This window comes from Mustela nigripes, chromosome 13 (genome assembly GCF_022355385.1).
Source record: "Mustela nigripes isolate SB6536 chromosome 13, MUSNIG.SB6536, whole genome shotgun sequence".
NCBI classification, from domain to species: Eukaryota; Metazoa; Chordata; class Mammalia; order Carnivora; family Mustelidae; genus Mustela; species Mustela nigripes.
In genome coordinates, this window is record NC_081569.1 from 80,024,566 (window position 1) to 80,043,333 (window position 18,768).

The window sequence follows — 18,768 nt, forward strand, 5'->3', positions numbered from 1 at the left end:
AGGTCAGATGATTGGTTCTATAGAGGTAAGCACTTGAGATACATTTTGTGCCAGGAATAGTGGCATGATTCTCATGTAGATCATAGTTTTTTCTGCTTATCGTCTTGTAAACTTAACACCCACATAATCCAACAACTAGTGGTTAAAAAAAAAAAAATTTTATTTGAACTTGGCTTTATTTTATGATGTAGATGGGGTAAGTGGAAGTTAAAAATTCATATGACATAACAAATCTACCCATTCTGTCAAAATGGAAGTTAAACAAAATTATTAAAATAATAACAAATAGGAAGTTTAGGAACTGATTCTATTTTTACAAAGAGGTTTAACTGGAGACGTACTTAATCCGGGTCCTGAACTTTGAATCTATTGGAAATCACTGAATAAACTGCAGCGAAATCAGAAAGCTTGTTTAAATCACCCATTAATTTTGCCAGTTCTCCATTTCATAGCATATGTAGAAAGGCCGCCTGCGGGAACCACTGCTAGGTCTTAAAATATTAAGGTACATCAGTGCTCAGAAGTTACATGTTGGAACTGTGTTTCCCTTGGCTCCTAAATTGATTTTCCAGTCTCAACATCTCAGAGTCCTCTTTGAATTACTGTTTGGGCCGGCTGTGGCACATATTGCTTCATGCGGTTGTCAAAGGGAAAGGGGAACTATTAAAGGGCTATGCTAATAGACACATACTTTAAATAAAGATAAACTCAAGAAGCATTCCCGTTGAATCTTTCTGCAGAATGCAGGCACTGCACAGTTTCAAACACCATCTTCATGGATACGTTACCTTTTGAAATATATGCTTTGGAACGAATATATTGTGAGATATTTTTGAAGTATTCCAAATTCTTTTTTTTTAAAGATTTTATTTATTGAGAGAGAGAAAAAGCGAGAGAAGGAGAGGGTGAGAGAGCAAGAGAGAGAGAGAGAGAGAAAGAATGAGCTAAGATGGAGGGGCAGAGGGAGAGGGAGGGGTAGACTCCCCCTGACCAGGGAGCCCCATGTGTGCGCAATCCCAGGACCCTGGGATCATGACCTGAGCCAAAGGCAAACACTTAACTGAGTGAGCCTCCCTGCTTCCTCCTCTCCTGAATTATTCTAGATTTTAAAAGGAACCCAGTGGACTTTGGGATAATTAGGTACTGAACAATCTCCGCTTAGTTTTTATTTTATCCACAAACGTGCGTTGTTAACTTTTTTTTTCCAGACTCCTGAGAGGCTTTGAAAAATGTTCTTCAGTTCTTTCAGATAGTTTGTGTTTCATGCACCTGGGTGGCTCAGTCGGTTAAATCTCTGCGTTCAGCTCAGGTCATGATCCCAGGGTCCTGGGATCAAGCCCCATATCGTGCTTCTCCCTCTGCTGCTTTGCATGCTTGTGTGCTCTCTATCTGTGTTAAATAAATAAAATCTTAAAAAAAAAAATGGGTTGTGTTTCCTTGAAAGATCTAACTGAGCAGAGATCACACTGGCTGTACAGTGAGCCAAAAGCTGCAGAGTCATCCTGCATTTCTTACCTTTATCCTAATTTTAAATAAGAGCCTCAGATCCCTCCATTTTATAGATGGTCAAGTGCCTTAACCATGGAAGAAATTTCATAATTAAAACTTACAGTTTCAGGGGTGCCTGGGTGGCTCAATGGGTTAAGCCTCTGCCTTCAGCTCAGGTCATGATCTCAGGGTCCTGGGATCGAGCCCCGCATCGAGCTCCCTGCTCAGCAGAGAGCCTGCCTCTCCCTCCCCCTCTGCCTACTTGTGATTTCTCTATCAAATAAATAAATAAAATCTTAAAAAAAAAAAAAAAAACAGAAAAAAAACCTTACAGCTTCATCTCCAGGTGCATCTGGGTGCCCAGGAGTTATCCCAGTATAGATAGCCATAGAGTTCATGTGCAGTCACATTTGGTCAAGCACACCCAGAAGTCCAAAGGAAGGGCAGCACTGTGCCTTAGGCTGCTATCCAATTCCTGTCTACCCAGTGCCTTCCCAATATGCATTGTACAATTGCTGTAGGAAAGATGAATGGGAAGGGAGTTATTCTAACCACCAGCCCATGGTGGTAAACTTGTTATTAATTCATAAGAAGCAATGTTTATGATGGGAGATTTTGTCTAGCATCTGCCCCACAAAAGCCAAAACTTTAAATAATTTATAAAAGAGTCTACATGGATTCTTTTCATGGGTCTAGGAAAAAGAAATCAGGATTCTTTTTCCATGTGTGTATGCTGTATATATTTGGCTATTCATTCGCTATTAAATAGTACAAAACTAAATCTCTAATTGCTTCCCGAAGAGCCTAGGGGAGATGAAAAGAAGAAAATCTTCTTTGTCATGTTGGCATCTTTTCATGTTGGAGGCAATTTAAAATTATTCAGTACCTTTGCCGGCTGATTTCCACACAGAGTAAAGCAAAGGAATGAGAAGGAATACAGGTGGGAACCCATGGGGATGCTCCAAGCCTTTTTTCCTAGACTCTTCTCTGCCTCCCACTAGAGATGCTTCCAAGTAGTCCCACGAATATTGTGAGGAGGCAACCAACAGGCAACCAACCAAAAGTGTGTAATGTAACATTTTAATATTGTATATTTCTAGGACAGTGTTAACGAGTACTAAAATCAGAACCTAGAAATTATGCAAGCCATTTTGAAGAAATCTGTGCCAACCGTAGGAATTAATATCTAATTATGTTTTATTTCTAGTGCTCTTTCATTGAATTTAAGGATTTTAAGCTGATATATCGACAGTATGCAGCTCTATTCATTGTGGTTGGAGTTAACGACACTGAGGTAAGATAACAGAAGAGCCTATGGAAAATGCAAGAAAATTAGGAATGACAGTCTGATTTAAAAAAAAAAATTTTTTAAAGACTCTATTTAGGGGTGCCTGGGTGGCTCAGTGGGTTAAGCCTCTGCCTTTGGCTCAGGTCATGATCCCAGGGTCCTGGGATTGAGCCCCGCCTCAAGCTCTCTGCTTGGCGGGGAACCTGCTTCCTCCTTTCTCTCTGCCTGCTGCTCTGCCTATGTGTGATTTCTCTCTTTGTCAAATAAATAAATAAAATCTTAAAAAAAAAAAAATTCTATTTATCTGACAGAGAGAGAGAGCACAAGCAGGGGGAGCAACAGAGAGAGAGGAAGAAGAAGGCTCCCCACCAAGCAAGAAGCCTGACTGGGGACTCCATCCCAGGACCCTGGGATCATGACCCAAGCCAAAGGCAGACAGTTAACCAACTGAGCCACCCAGATACCCTGACAGTCTGACTTTTATTCCTCCTTAAATTGACATTTTCTTCCCTACTTGCCTATCTAAGAATTATCTTGTCTCATAAAAGGATCTTGGTTTATATCAAGGCCAGGAAAAGCTGTGTGGAAGAAAAATATCTGGGATTTTTCTTGAATTAGATGAGCAGCTTGGGTAAACACAAAACCATAGAATGCTTTCCCCGACCCTAGGCAATACCAGGTTCTTGCTCTTGTTCTGTGTGGCTCAGTGGGACAACTGAGACAGGGGTAGAGGCCAGTCAGATGTGGCATTAAATATTGGCTGACAGATCAGAAGCCAGAGCAAACTATAAATATGATTGTATTGATAATGAATTTCCTCAGATTTAGTTCACCTTTCCAGAAACATCAGTTCCAGATCAATAGAACCTATGGCTATTGAATCCATGAAAAGGCATTTAAGATTTAAGATACCTCAGAATTTCAGTTGATTGTTTTTTTATCCATGAACCAAACCTGGAGGTAGTTCCCCGGCTTCCCAAATGGAAAAATGGTGGCATGAAGAACCAAAAACATTGTTTCAGCCAGTTGATGATAAAGTCAGGGAGCAGAGCTCAAAACCCTGAACACGAGACCCAATCTGGTTTCAGTCCAGTTACGTTCACTGGGGACTTAAAATCCTAGAGGTTAAGATTTTCGATTCTCTCTCTGTTGGTAAGCTTCTTTCAAACAAGTGAGTCCTAGAACTATTCTGAATATTTGTCAGAGTCTAATTACATACTAAAACTAATTGTGCCCTTCCTTTTTTATTTCAGAACGAGATGGCCATTTATGAATTCATCCATAATTTTGTGGAAGTGTTAGATGAGTACTTCAGCCGAGTGGTAAGTCTAATGACTAAAAAATGGCTTTTGTCCTCCACCCATTTTCCCAGAAATGGGTCTATATCAAGAACCTGTGTTCATACAGAGCTTTAATGTGTAAACGTTAAATCTCAGATGATGCCACCTTTTCTTTACCTTTCCTTCTGGTTCATCCAAAGTGTTACAAAACACTGTGTGCCTTAGATCTTTATAAAGAACCAGTTCTACAAGCCTAAGAATCTCTTATGTCTTTCTTTTAATCAAGAGACTTTGTATTTAACTTACTTTTCATCTTTCTTTTTTTCTGTCTCCCTTCCTAAGACACTAGGGACCTTTTGTTTAGGAATTATTTCCAACCACACGTTTGCTTTGATGACCAAAACCACCTCCCCTTAAGGTATACATAAGTTCCTTTCCTACAGCCCCCTTCTTAAAGATTTTATTTATTTATCTGAGACAGAGAGAGGGTGTGGATGCAAGAGTGGGGAGAGGGGCAGAGGGGGAGGGAGAGAATCTCAAGCAGACTCCCCTGAGAGTGGAGCCTGGCACGGGGCTCAATCTTGTGTCCCTGAAATCGTGACCCAAGCCAAAATCAAGAGTAGAACGCCTAACCGAGGGGCCTCCCAACAGCCCCCTTTCTAAAAAACAAAACAAAACAAAAACCCCCAGCTATACTGAAATTGAATTTACATACCCCCAAACTCACCCATCTAACATACACAGGTTGTAATATTTACACACTTGTGCAGCCATCAGCAAAGTTAATTTTAGAATATTTCATAACCACCACGAATTCACTGTATCCTTAAGTACCTTGACTCAATATATTAGAGAAGATGCTTATTCCACCATTAATAATTTTATTCTTACCACGGTTCTCTTTATAAAGTTAGTCACTCATCATGTAACATTAGTATACAAGTATTTTTAAAGAAAACTTATAAAAACAAAAGCACCCTAACAATGTAAAACAACAACAGCAGAATATTTTACAACCCCAAACAAACACCGTTGCTATTAGCATTTCCTTCCCAATGATCTGGCTCCCTTGCTCCAGGCTCTGGGTAATCACCAATTTGCTTTTTGTTCTATAGGCTTGCCTGTTCTAGATTTTTTATTTATATAGACTTGTACAATATGTGGTCTTTTTTTTTTTTTTTTAAGATTTTATTTATTTATTTGACACAGAGAGATCACAAGTAGGCAGAGAGGCAGGCAGAGAGAGAGAGGAGGAAGCAGGCTCCCCGCTGAGCAGAGAGCCCTATGCGGGACTCGATCCCAGGACCCTGAGATCATGACCTGAGCCGAAGGCAGCGGCTTAACCCACTGAGCCACCCAGGCGCCCCAATATGTGGTCTTTTATGACTTTATTTTTTTTTACTTAGCATGATATTTTCAAGATTCATCCATGTTTTTTTTCCATGATGTCTGCAGCTTTCTTTGAATTGGTTATTAGGCCAGGAAGGAGGAGGGAGAGGAGCGGGAGGGAGAGGAGGAAGGGAGGGGGAAAAGGTAAGGACAAGGGTGGGGAGGAGGGCAGGAGAAAGAGGAGAGGGGAGAGAAGAGGGGAACGGGGAGGGGGAGAAACTTTTGTTTGAAATGTTGAATGTTTGACAGCTTTCATAATAAAAACAGTTGAGGTTGGGGGGAGTGGAGAAGGCAGCCAGAAAGGAGTGAAAGCAGGACCCTGGCTTTTTTGTGTGTGTGTGCTTGGGAAAGCTGCTGCAGGTGAGGGGAGAGCCTGCCATCCTTCTCCTGGGCAAGGAGGGCAACCAGGGGACAGAGCAGGTATGCGCTGGACACCCAGATACAATGGGTAAAATGTGAGTAGGGTTCTGGGGAAAACACTGTTCTGGACAAAACCAAACTCCACCAGAGATCCCGACACTTATTTCAGAGATTAGCACTGTTTTCCTTCAGAATGACACAGGTATGGGAGGGGTTAGGAGCAGGATCCTGGAAGCAGAGAGCTGCCCAGAGCAGAACTCAGGAAACCTGCAAACCCTCAGATCTGGTCAGATGCAGTCCCCAGGTTAGGGTCAGTTCTGCCATGTCACACAAACACCAGAAGGACATGCCAGCCTGAGCCTGGTCTGGACAGGTGCCAGAGCCCCCCCCCCCGCAGAGCCTTCTTAGTGTGCCTGGGGCCCCGAGGACCCCACTCCATACAGGTCCATGCCATCCCAGACCGGGAGGTCTGGCCTCCCCACTCAGGTCTGTGTCTTGGTTACTAAGTGCCCAGAGCAGTGACCTCATCAGCACAGAGAGAACACCAGCCCCAGTTCTGCAGAAGCCAGAGTGGAAAGAGAAGAGGGGATCAGAACCAGCCAGTGGAAGGTGCCTGCAGGCACCCTACAAGTAGAGAAGCAGCTGAGACTCAGAGAGCAGGAATGGCCCTCATCACCTACTCCTGTACCAGTGGTGAAACCTGCAGGCAGAACAGGGGTCAGACAGACCCCAGGTGGGAACCCAGAGTCCCTCTTCCTGGCTGTATGCCCTGGGCAGGTCACCCAGCATCTCTGAGTCCAATGGCTGCTGTGTAAAACAAGCTTGCCTATAACATCCACATACAGAGGCCCATGGGAGCAGCTGGTGAGCATGCATTTAGAGCAGTGCCTTGAGTTTATTTCCTGGCTGTGTCAATGTCCTATGGCCACTGTAACAGATGACCACAAACCAGGGGCTTACAGTGACAGAAGTTTATCCTCTCTCAGTTCTAGAGGTTCAAGGTGATGCTGGGTCACACTTCCTCCAAAGGCTCCAGGAGTTCTTAGGTGCCTGTGTTCCCAGGCCTGCGGCGTATCCCTACAGCCTCTGCCTGTCCACCCATGGCCTCTATTGTGTCTCTCCTCTAATTCGAGGACACCTGTCATTGGATTGCAGGCCCACCCTAAATCCAAGCTGACCTTGTCTTGAAATCCTTAACTAATTACATCTGCAAAGACCCTAGTCCCAAATAAAGCCCCATTCTCCCCACTCCCTTAAGATTTTTATTTTTTTAAGTAATCTTTACACCCAGTGTGGGGCTGGAACTCACGACCCTGAGATCAAAAGTCATAGGATCTACTAACTGAGCCAGTCAGGAGCCACTTTCTGAGGTTCTAAATGGACAAGAATGGGGGTGGGGGTAGCTATATCATCTCCAAATTTCATTTCTGAACAATAAGGGACTCTTTAAAATATGTGTTAGAAAAAGGGGTCTGAGCCGGCCACGATCAGGAGGCAGGGAGAAGGCGAAACTGACCCAGATAGATGTTTACTTAAATCTAGAAAGAAATACGGAGACATTTTAGCCCTTCTGAGGGAAAGACAGCAGGATGACTCCCCCATTAATAGTTCAAACTCTAAAAAGACACTTAAAACCAGCCCAGGCGATGGGAGCGCAGGAGGCACGCTCCCCACGGGCGTTGGGGGGCAGCGCTGCCTCCGAGCCGCACGGCCCGGGCTGGGATAGATCCGGCCCCTGAGGCCCACGGTGACACGGTGCAAGGCAGACGGAGCTCCTGCCCTCTCAGTCCATCCTAGGGGAAAAGCCATTTTTGAGAAACGGAGGGCCGGGGGGCTCGGGGTGCAAAGCGGTTCTCAGCGGTCCGGTGGGGAAGCACGACCCATTCACAGCACCTGGGCGGTGGGCGGTGGGAGGCGTCTGCCCGGGCCGTGCGCCGCGCGCCGTCACGGGGACGCGGAGGGCAGCGGCGGGCCTGCTCACCCGGCGGCGTACCTGAGGGACCGGGAACCAGCGCGGCCACCGGCGGCACACGCGGAAGGAGAGCCACCTGCAAAGGCGAGAACTTTCCGCCCGCGGCGGTTCTTCTCCCTGAACTGGCGGCTCTGCGGCAGCGCGTGAGATGGTTCCCGCTTGATAGGACGCACTCGCGGCCCCTCACCCGGAGCCCCCGTCAGCGGGCTGCGGCCGGGAGACCAGGCTCCATGTGCCAGGGCAGCCGCAGGCGTCCTCAGATTCGGATGATTGGACCCTACCGTGCCGGTGCAGAAGCTGGGCCTGGGGCGGGAACGGCAGGCGGGCCAGCCAATTATTTGGCAATAATTTTATTGCCAAATTATATTCTGCTAAGTGGTTATACCACATGTTGTTTACCTTTTCATTAGTTGATGGACATTTGGGTTAGTGATATCTTTTGGCTATTATGAATAAGGCAGCTTGGAACGTTTGTATAAACATTCTTGTGTGGCATCATATTTTTTTCTTTCTTTCTTTTTTTTTTTTTTTAAAGATTTATTTGACAGACAGAGATCACAAGTAGGCAGAGAGGCAGGCAGAGAGGGAGGGGGAAGCAGGCTCCCCGCTGAGCAGAGAGCCCGATGCGGGGCTTGATCCCAGGACCCTTGATCCCAGGACCCTGGGATCATGACCTGAGCTGAAGGCAGAGGCTTAACCCACTGAGCCACTCAGGCGCCCCCATACTTTGCTTTCTTGGGTATAATATACCTGGGAGTAGAACTGCTAGGTGATGTGGTAATTCCATGCTTAACATTTTGATGTACTACCGAACTGTTTTTCCAGAGTGGCTGCATGATATCAGTTCTCAATCAGCAGTGTTTGAGGGTTCTAATCTCTCCATGTTCTTGGCAAAACTTTTTACTATCTGTCTTTCTGGTTATAGCCATTCTAGTGGGTATGAAATAGTACAGATGCCAGTTGTGGTTTTGATTTGCATTTCGTTAATGGATAACAAATATTGAGCATCTTTTCATGTGTTTATTGGCCATTTGTGGATCTTCTTTGAAGAAATGTCTTTTCAAATCCTTTGTCCATTTTTTTCAGTTGCATTATTTATTTATTGATGAGTTGTAAGAGTTCTTTATATAATTTGAATACAGATATCTTTGAATTGATTGAGTAGAAAAATATCTTTGATTGAACTAATTGAATACAAGTACAAATACCTATCAGATATGATTTGAAAATATTTTCTCTCATTCAGTGGGAGAAATTTTCACTTTCCCGACAGTGTTCTTTGGATCATGATAGTTTTTTTTTTTTTTTAAGATTTTATTTATTTATTTGACAGACAGAGATTACAAGTAGGCAGAGAGGCAGGCAGGGGGGCGGGGGGAAGCAGGCTCTCCACTGAGCAGAGAGCCCAACTCGGGGCTCGATCCCAGGACCCTAGGATCATGACCTGAGCCGAAGGCAGAGGCTTTGACCCACTGAGCCACCCAGGCGCCCCTCCAATATTCTTTTAAAAAAGATTTAGTGAAGATGTTTTACTCTGCTCCAGTAGGCCTTCCTGAGCCTTGGTTAGACATTCTTGAGAGGTAGTAGTGGCACAAACTGAGTTTTCAAAGTTGGGGTTTTTTTTGTTTTTTGTTTGTTTGTTTGTTTTTTGCTTTTAAATAAAAAGGATTTTTTGTTGTTGTTATTTTGGTTTTAAATAAAAGGATTAGGAGAGAACTATTTCAAGCTGCTTTTTCCTGAGACAGTGAATGGAATCTGGTCTATCGTTAGTAATATTGAGTGCACCGAAGTCTACTAAGGACAAAACTCATGTTAAGAAGTTATATCTTGAAGGGCGCCTGGGTGGCTCACTCGTTTAAGCGTCTGACTTTGGCTCAGGTCATGATCTGGGGGTCCTGGGATTGAGCCCCACAGCGGGCTCCCCCCTCAGTGGGAAGCCTGCTCTCCCTTTCTCTCTGCCACTCCTTTTGCTTGTACTCTCTCCCACTTTCTGTCAAATAAATAAATAAAATCTTTGGAAAAAAAAAAAAAAAGAAGTTACATCTTCAGCCTAAGTCCTAATACATGAAGTAAAGTAAAAAGTTTGGCACACTCCTTCTGCATGGAACCATCCACTAGCATGTCTTCATTGCTTTAGTGCAATGCTTCTCCAAGTGTGGTTCCTGGACCAGCAACATAAACATCACCTGGGAACTTGTTAAAAATCCAAATTGTGGGGCGCCTGGGTGGCTCAGTGGGTTAAAGTCTCTGCCTTCTGCTCAAGTCATGATCCCAGGGTCCTGGGATTGAGCCCCGCATCAGGCTCTCTGCTCAGCAGGGAGCCTGCTTCCTCCTCTCTCTCTGCCTGCCTCTCTGCCTACTTGTGATCTCTGTCAAATAAAAAATAAATAAAATATTAAAAAAAAAAATCCAAATTGTGGGCCCACCCCAGACTACTGGATCAGAAAGTCTGAGTTGAGGTTCAGCAGTCTGTATTTTAACAAGCCTTGTGGATGATTTGGATGCGTGCTTAGATCGGATACCCACTACTTAATGCATGAGGAAAACTAGGACTGCCCTGTGGCCTGAGAGATGGTTGTGTATCTTGCTAGGATGGAATTAGTGCCTTCTGAAGCTGGAAGAGTGGGGTAGTCAGGCCATCTCAGAGACTGGCCTTGAGGGGCCAGGGGACAGTAAGGCTGACTTTAAACTCCATCTTTGTATTGACGGCTTGGAGAGAGTAGCACAAGTCAGCACTGTCCAGCAGAATGTTCTGTCACCGCAGAAATGTTCTGTACCTGTACTATCCAGTGCAGTAGGCACTAGTTATGTGTGGTTTTTTCAAAACTGGAAACCTGATTAGTATAAAGGAATTTATACTAGTATATATTAGTATAAAGGAATGAGGAATTTAATCTTAATTCATTCGATTCGCCAAATGATGCTGGTGGTCACGGTATTAGACAGCACAGCTCTGGCTCCTGCTTAATCACAGGGACTGCTCTCTTAAGACAGACTGGTTTGCAAGTCTGTGATTCAGAGCTGGACATGATTAGCCATTTTAAAGGAATACCTATCAAGAAAAAATACCATTTCCCAAAAAAGCAATATTTTAAACCTGGGATAATCATGAGTGAGTACAAGCATTACCAGTGCTAAGAGTTTTTAAATTATTATTATTTTTTTATTTTTTTTAATTTTTTTTTAAGATTTATTTATTTATTTGACAGACAGAGATCACAAGTAGGCAGAGAGGCAGACAGCGAGAGAGGAGGAAGCAGGCTCCCTGCTGAGCAGAGAGCCTGATGTGGGGCTCGATCCCAGGACCCTGGGATCATGATCCGAGCCGAAAGCAGAGGCTTTAACCCACTGAGCCACCCAGGCGCCCCCTTAAATTTATTATATTTGGTGACTGAGAATAAACAGCTGGTTGCTGAATTCTTGCTGTAATTCTGGGGAGAGAGTCAGTGACCACATAAACCACAGAAATAAAGATTAGAATTTAAACTGGTGACTACACAGGACTCCAAAACGGAGATGGCTCGTTTAGAATCACAGTAGCAAAAAGAAGAGACAAGAGGAGGGAAGAGAGTACTATGGGCAAGAAAATAGAATAGAATAATAATAATTATAAATAATATTTTATATTATTTATATTTATAAATTTATTTATTTATTATTTATATTTATAAATAATAAAATAGAATCTGTCCCACTCAGAGGATGCCTTGTCATCTAAGACTTATTTTGGGGTTAGTGAGTTTTAAACATTCTTTCTGAGACTATTTTTAATCTTAGTTTTTAATCTTAGTTTCCAAATCTTAAATTTGGAGATCAGTCTCATGCTGTCTGGGCTGCAAGAAGCATCTTGAGATCACATTTCAAAACAAAAAGCCAACCCAGTTAGCTTCCCTGGGGGCCATTTCGCAAGACAGGACGGCTGCTATTGAGGGCGGGGTCGTCACTGCTTCACTTGACAAATCTTGAGTCCTTTCAGATATGAATTTAACTCTGTTTACTATTTCTCCCTCTATGATTTTTTTTTAATGCCGTAAACATCTCTGATCATTGAAAACAATTAAAAACACATGTAAGCAAAAAGAAAGGGGAGAAGATCATGAGTAAGCCCATGACTTACCGACATATTCTATTAAGTTTATTTCTTTTTAGACTCCATGTATCTGTCTGTATCTAACTATTTCTGCATATTTCTCTACATGTACATATATCCTTGGGATAATACTGTATATGTCATGTTATAACTTGCTTTTTTACTTAACAGGGTAGTACTTACATACCTATAGCCTGCAATAATTGATTTATTATCTGCAATAATTGATTTAAGTAGTCCCCCCTTGATAGATTTGTAGCTTGTTTTCAGTGATTTGCTTCTATAAACATTACCCTAAACATCCTATCACACATTGTTGTGCTGTTACCTAATTATTTCCTCAGGATAAACTTATAGAAGTACAGTTGATAGATTTCAAAGGGCATGCATATTATTAAAGTTTTTGATACACGTATCAAATGAGCTATCATCTATAAAGGCTGAGGTAGTCTATTTCCTCTATGTTTGAAGAATGAATTGTTCTTGTTGGCAAAATTCCCCCCAGACCACAACCTTTTTTTTTTTTTTTTTTTTTTTTTTTAGAAGCACCGTCCAGTGGGTGCCTGGGTGGCACAGTGGATTAAGCATCTGACTCTTGGTTTTGGCTCAGGTCGTGATCTCAGGGTCATGAGATCAAGTCCGCATCACGCTCCACACTCAGTGCAGAGTCTGCTTTAGACTCTCCCTCTGCCCCTCCCCCACTCATGTGTACACACACGTGCATGTGCTCTCTCTCTCTCATAAATAAATCTCAAATAAATAAATAGATAGATAGATAGATAGATAGATAGATAAATAGATAGATAGTACAGTCCTCAACTCAGAGCCTTCCTGCTCAGCTTTGTATGGCCAGAGCCGTCTCCCCGACCTGCTCCCAAACTTGCGGCCAGAGCATCTGCTAGCTCTGCTAAGCGCATGTGGCCCAGTGTCTCATTCTCATCCTTGTACTTTTTTCTCTTTTCCAGAGTGAACTAGATGTATCCTTTTTCAAAGCTGTGAGCCAGGTTTTCCTCAGTACTTGGCAAAGCACAGGCTAGTTCCAATCAGGTAAGTGACACAGGCCAGGAAAAGGATGCAGCAGAAGCCAGAATCCAGAATGCTAATTATCCATCAACAGTCAGAGGTGCAGGAGCTTTGCAGAAACACCCTTTTCTTTTTTTCACCCTTTGCCCTTTTTCACAAAGATGATTCTTATATGTTTCAGACAGGGCAATGCTGTGGTCGTAGTTGATAATAACTGATCTAACAATGTAACTTCTTTTAAGTATATAGAATAGACCTTTACAGAATTTGAGTAACACAGCTAGAAAGTCCTTGGTCCTCCTAGAGATGATGGATTTTCATGGCTCCAAGTCTAAATCTCCAGAAGTCCCTCACATCATCGGAATAAAGCCTTCAGTGATGATAAACTGGACGGCTAAATAATTGCCTGGCTTGTATACATTTACTTTTATAGCAGAGAAAGCTCTATTTTTCTTTTCTTTCCTAACCCTTTTATTCATTCATTCATTCATTCATTCATTTTAAACAGATTTTATTTATTTATTTGACAGAGAGATCACAAGTAGGCAGAGAGAGAGAGGAGGAGGAAGCAGCCTCCCCACAGAGCAGAGAGCCTGATGCAGGACTTGATCCCAGGACCCCGAGATCATGACCTGAGCTGAAGGCAGAGGCTCAACCCACTGAGCCACCCAGGTGCCCTTTCTTAACCCTTTTAAATCAAAGTATGCAAGGTTCCCCCCAACCCCGCCCCAAACAGTTTTTGCTTCAAATACTGTACGCCTGTGGATTTTGGCAGAGGCCTCTGGGTTTTTCATGAATGCTCTGGAGGCAAGTTGACTTTTAATTTTTACTTCAAAAATTTGCTTGAAAGCAATAATGAAAGAGTCCTTTGTGAAAACATCTGGCTTAAGTCTAAAATAGTAACAAATATAACAAATATATTATAACAGGTTTCTATAGACATAAATATACATTAGACATCAGTATATCTGGGGAAAGAGCCATTTAGCTTTTACTCTTGATAGAAAATGTCATCACATTGATAAACTCCATTTCCAGGCTGTATCTGGCAGCCTCTTTAAATTAACTGGGAAAATCTGAGTGCCCTCTAGTGGTGAGTGACCTAAATCTATGATCCCTTTGACCTAGGACGTCCAAGTATATATATCAAGGGGTATTTTTATTCAGCATGTTATATTCCATTTTAACTAAACCTTTTAAAGCAATTCAGAATAGATCTCCTCTTCTTGTACAGGGAAATAAGAAAAATACCTGTGGACTTAAAAAGTCATCAGGAAGATAGGAAAAGCTGTTAATACTTCACCAGGAGTACAGAAACCCAAATTCTGCTTTTGAACCTGCCACAAACTGTAGGTGTTGGACAAGACGCATAAACCCTTCATCTCAAAATAATAGGATTAGGCTAGAAGAGCTTTAACACCCTCTCAGCCTTAATATTTGATGTTGCCATGACTCTAGGTAACTGAGCCGAGTCACCTTACACCTGGAACAGGAAAAGACACTCTAACTAGTCTAGAAGTTCAGAGGACTAAAGTGAAGCAGATATAACAGGGTATGTATTATAGCTGAACTAGTTGTATTGATGTATCTTACATACTGATTAAATGTTTATTAGAAGTAGAGAGACAGGCTTGTCTTTAGAGCCCTCGGGTGTATAGCATAGATCTAAATCATGATCTCTAGCATTTTTTTTTTTTAAGGTTTTATTTTTAAGTAATCTCCACACCCAGCGTGGGACTCACTACAGGAGTCCCATGCTCTTCAGACTGAGCCAGCCAGATGTCCTGAGCTCCAGCTTTCTTATTCAAATTTAATTCCCACACCAAGGCACACAGTTTGTACCTTCTCCCTTTATTTTACTTAGTTTCATTTTTGCCTTCCCTTCCTCTATTTTTTTTCTAACTCAATTTTTTTTTTAATTGAAGTACAATTAACAAACTGTGTTAGTTTCAGGTGTACCTCTGACTAATTTGCATATTTACTGTCCTTCGGAATTACTTAGATAAATCCACCTGACAGATTAGGAATTTTGCACCATTTAGAGAAGGGAACTGAATCTGCCCAGAGCTGGAAGTATAAGCCTTTGCTCAAGGCATAGTTTCACATGGACCTCCAGTGGCCTAAAAGTGAAGCAGGTAGCCTGGGCAGGTAGGCTATGGGGTACCCTCTCTTCTATTAACATTCTTAAAAGGTTTCCACCCTTAGCCATCTGAAAACAATCCAATTAAAACCCACGCCTTTACTCTGCCTCATACATAGTTCTTTCTATCACATGTCTGGGAAGGACCTCTCCACACCAATTTCGTAACAGTAAAGAGCCTTTTAGAGGTGCAACCTCAGTTTCCTGCCCCCTCGGTGTAGGGCCGGAGATGCTCATCACTGCCCTGGGAGCATGACCCTAGCATTGCTGAGCAGCTAACATGGGTCAGGGCTGTTTGGCCAGGAAAGCTTCCTTCAGCCATGAAAGTCTGAAAACAGGCAGCTGATAGAATTGTAACCTAGAGCTGGTTCTCCCAACACTCACAACACCTATCTGTTTGCTCAGGCTTCAGAAAGCCTCCCTTGTCCACCCACATGGAATAGGCGCGCTTTAAGGCTTGGCTTTGATGCAGCCCCAGGAAGATGGAAGGCAAAACCTTGAAGAATTCCCAAGAAGCCCTTTACTTGCCATCTTTTTCTCCAGAAGCTTCACTCCCCTGAAGTGTTCTAAGAATGGGGCAGCTTTCCAGAGTCCACATGATTAAACTTTGAGAAATAAAAGGAACCATTTATATGCAAGTGGTCAGAAGGGGCTTATTCTACTGCTAGTAAGACCGACATCACAGAACAAAACAGATAGCATTTTCAAAAGAAATGACCTGGGTGACTCAGTTGGTTAAGTGTCTGACTCTTAGTTTCAGCTCAAGTCATGATGTCAGGTTTCTGGGATCAAGCCCTGAGCCCCACATTGCACTGGGCTCTGCACTGAGCAGGGAGTCTGCTTCCCATCTCTCTCTCACTCTGCCCCTCCCCCGGCACTCTTGCTCTCTCTCTCTCTAGAATAAATAAATAAATCTAAAGAAAGAAACGGGGGGCAGGAAAGAAGGGAGGAAGGAAGAAAGGAAGGAAGAAAGGGAGAGAGGAATGACCCAAGTACAAGAAATTAGGACAGGGGCGCCTGGGTGGCTCAGTGAGTTAAAGCCTCTGCCTTCGGCTCAGGTCATGATCCCAGGGTCCTGGGATTGAGCCCCGCATGGGGCTCTCTGCTCGGCGGGGAGCCTGCTTCCTCCTCTCTCTCTGCCCGCCTCTCTGTCTACTTGTGATCTCTGTCTGTCAGATGGATAAATAAAATCTTTAAAAAAAAAAAGAAAGAAAGAAATTAGGACAGAAATTCCGGCTTCTTGAAAACGTTTCTACTAAGTGGCAACTCGGTGTTGCAGTTGGTGTCAGGTGGGGCAGACCCTTGGGGCCGGGCGTGTCAGTGACCTAAATCATTCATCTGCCGTGCATAAGTTCCTGCACACTCTTCACATTCTCCTTTACCCACTGGGCTGAAATGTGGCATGAGGACTCCTGAGGCCCTGCTTCTATAGAGAAAGTTTGGCCTAGTACATCCTTTAGTAGACTTAAGATTTCAAGCTCTGGGGGCTCCTGGCTGGCTCAGTCGGTAGAGCATGGGACTCTTGATTCTGAGATCATGAGTTTGAGCCCCATGTTGGGGAGTAGATTGTACTTAAAATAATAATTTTTTAAAATCTAATAAAAGCCCAGGGGGCGCCTGAGCTCAGGTCATGGTCTCAGAGTGCTAGGATCGAGCCCCGAGTTGGGCTCTCTGCTCAGCAGGGAGCCTGCTTCTCCCTCTCTCTCTGCCTGCCTCTCTGCCTACTTGTGATCTCTGTCAGGTAAATAAATAAAATCTTAAAAATAAGTAAATAAATAAAAATTTTAAAAACCCAGAGACTTCAAATTCCATGAATTAAAATGGTTTTTAGGAATCAACTAATGAGCTTCCCAAAATGTATGTGTTGAGTTCTGTAGCCCCAGATTTGCTGAATTCTCCAGACAATTCATAATTCAGAGGCACTGTCTCTACCCACTCTGGTAAATAGGGGAATGGGGCCCGTGAATGGTGCTATGGGGGAGATGTACATCTCCTCCTCAGTTCAGGGCATACCTACTAATGTATGAATGTACAGAAAACCTTAACTACCTTTTTGGTATTTGGTGCTCTTAAAGTGGCTTAAAGACTCAGTTTATTTGGGCTAGAGTGGAATCCAGCAATACTACCTTTAGATTTGGACACTCAGGATCCCTTTCCTGGGCCATGGGATCATGACCTGAGCCAAAAGGAGTCATGTAACCACCTGAGCCATCCCGGCATCTCCCAAAATCTTTTAAATAGATTCTTTAGGACATTCTTTTAAAATATTCTAGAATTCATTTAAAACATTCTAGAAATCTTTTAAATAGATTCTTTAGAACATAAATAGAATCTTTAGAACATTCATGTTTTCATTTTCTAAGTCCTTAAAACCTAAAAGCCTGAGCAATTAATTCTAGAATGTTAAAGCTCACATGGGTGATGTGAAAGTACCTCTTTATTGTAGTTGAAGGTGGGGGAGAAGGAAGGGCCTCCGTTGCTGCTTGCTCTCTGTGACTCAGCTAGCTGTCTTCCATGGTGCTCTCTGGAGGGACAGAGGCACCCAGGCAACAGTATTCAGCACCACTGAGATTTGCACTCAGGCCCTGAGCAGGACCCAGAGCCCACTGTGGGGCATCAGCCTCTCCTTCCGTCATTACTTTCCTAAAATCCCAAACACCTTAAGGTCCAGAAACCAGAATAGGTCTTCTCTGAATAGGAGCTAACTTCACACTGACTTAATGAGAAATCACAAAAGTACTTGTTCAGGTAGGGGCTAGGGAATTACTGGCAAGAAGAACAAAGAATCTCTCCAAGGAAGCCATCCAACACTGAAGCGGTAGCTTCTAAATAAACTGAAATTATCTCCATGTTCTCTCAGAAAGGTCACGATAATTAAGTCATTACCAAAGGATTTCTTATGAGGTATGATGTTGTATGTGATTACCTCAGCAATGACTTGATAATGTTAGGTAGAAGTAAACTAGCTCCCCTCTCCCTGACGGTTACTTTTAGAGTCCTAGGTTTGAGTAACTTTGGAGCTAGAAGAAAACTCTACCATCATCAGGTTAAAAACCTCATTTTTTAGATGAAAAGGCTAAAGCCCAGAGGGGTTCTATGACTGTTTTAAGTGATAGAGGTACTTTGGGGCAGAACTGTTACCAGTCTCTGGGTTTCCAGGGCTATAAAATTAGATATAGGGGTACCTGGGTGGCTCAGAGGTTAAGTGTCTGCCTTTGGCTCAGGTCATGATCCCAGGGTCCTGGAATCGAGCCCCACATTGGAATCCGTGCTCAGCAGGCAGCTGTTTCTGCTGTCAAAGAAGTAAATAAAATCTTCAAAAAATATTAATAAGATTAAATTTGACACATTTTTTAAAAATGTGTTATCTGGAGTAGGTTGTGGCAATTTAGTTACTAACAAAACATTTGTAAAGTGCCTGACCCTGTGCTCTCTTGGTGTTGTCAAAATTATTCCTAAAGTAGGAAAGAAGTTTTGAAGAAATATTAGAAAAGGAGGCGTAGAATATGATGAAAGAGAGTATCTGAATGTCTTAATAAGAGCATACTCTACAAAAGTGGAGTTCAGGGACGCCTGGGTGGCTCAGTTGGTTAAGCAGCTGCCTTCAGCTCAGGTCATGATCCCAGCATTCTGGGATCGAGTCCCGCATCGGGCTCCTTGCTCGGCAGGGAGCCAGCCTGCTTCTCCCTATGCCTCTGCCTGCCATTCTGTCTGCCTGTGCTCGCTCTCTCCCCTTCT

At 43.2% G+C, this 18,768-nt stretch overlaps 1 protein-coding gene across 1 annotated transcript in view; it reads left to right on the forward strand.

Moving 5' to 3' along the window:
• AP4S1 (adaptor related protein complex 4 subunit sigma 1) overlaps window positions 1-18,768 on the forward strand; it is a 52,420-nt gene that overhangs the window by 28,794 nt on the left and 4,858 nt on the right. The window contains exons 3-5 of the mRNA XM_059373050.1: window positions 2,696-2,782; window positions 4,030-4,098; window positions 12,833-12,844. Coding sequence (XP_059229033.1) covers window positions 2,696-2,782; window positions 4,030-4,098; window positions 12,833-12,844 — 168 coding nt within the window. The remainder of the gene's footprint in view (window positions 1-2,695; window positions 2,783-4,029; window positions 4,099-12,832; window positions 12,845-18,768) is intronic.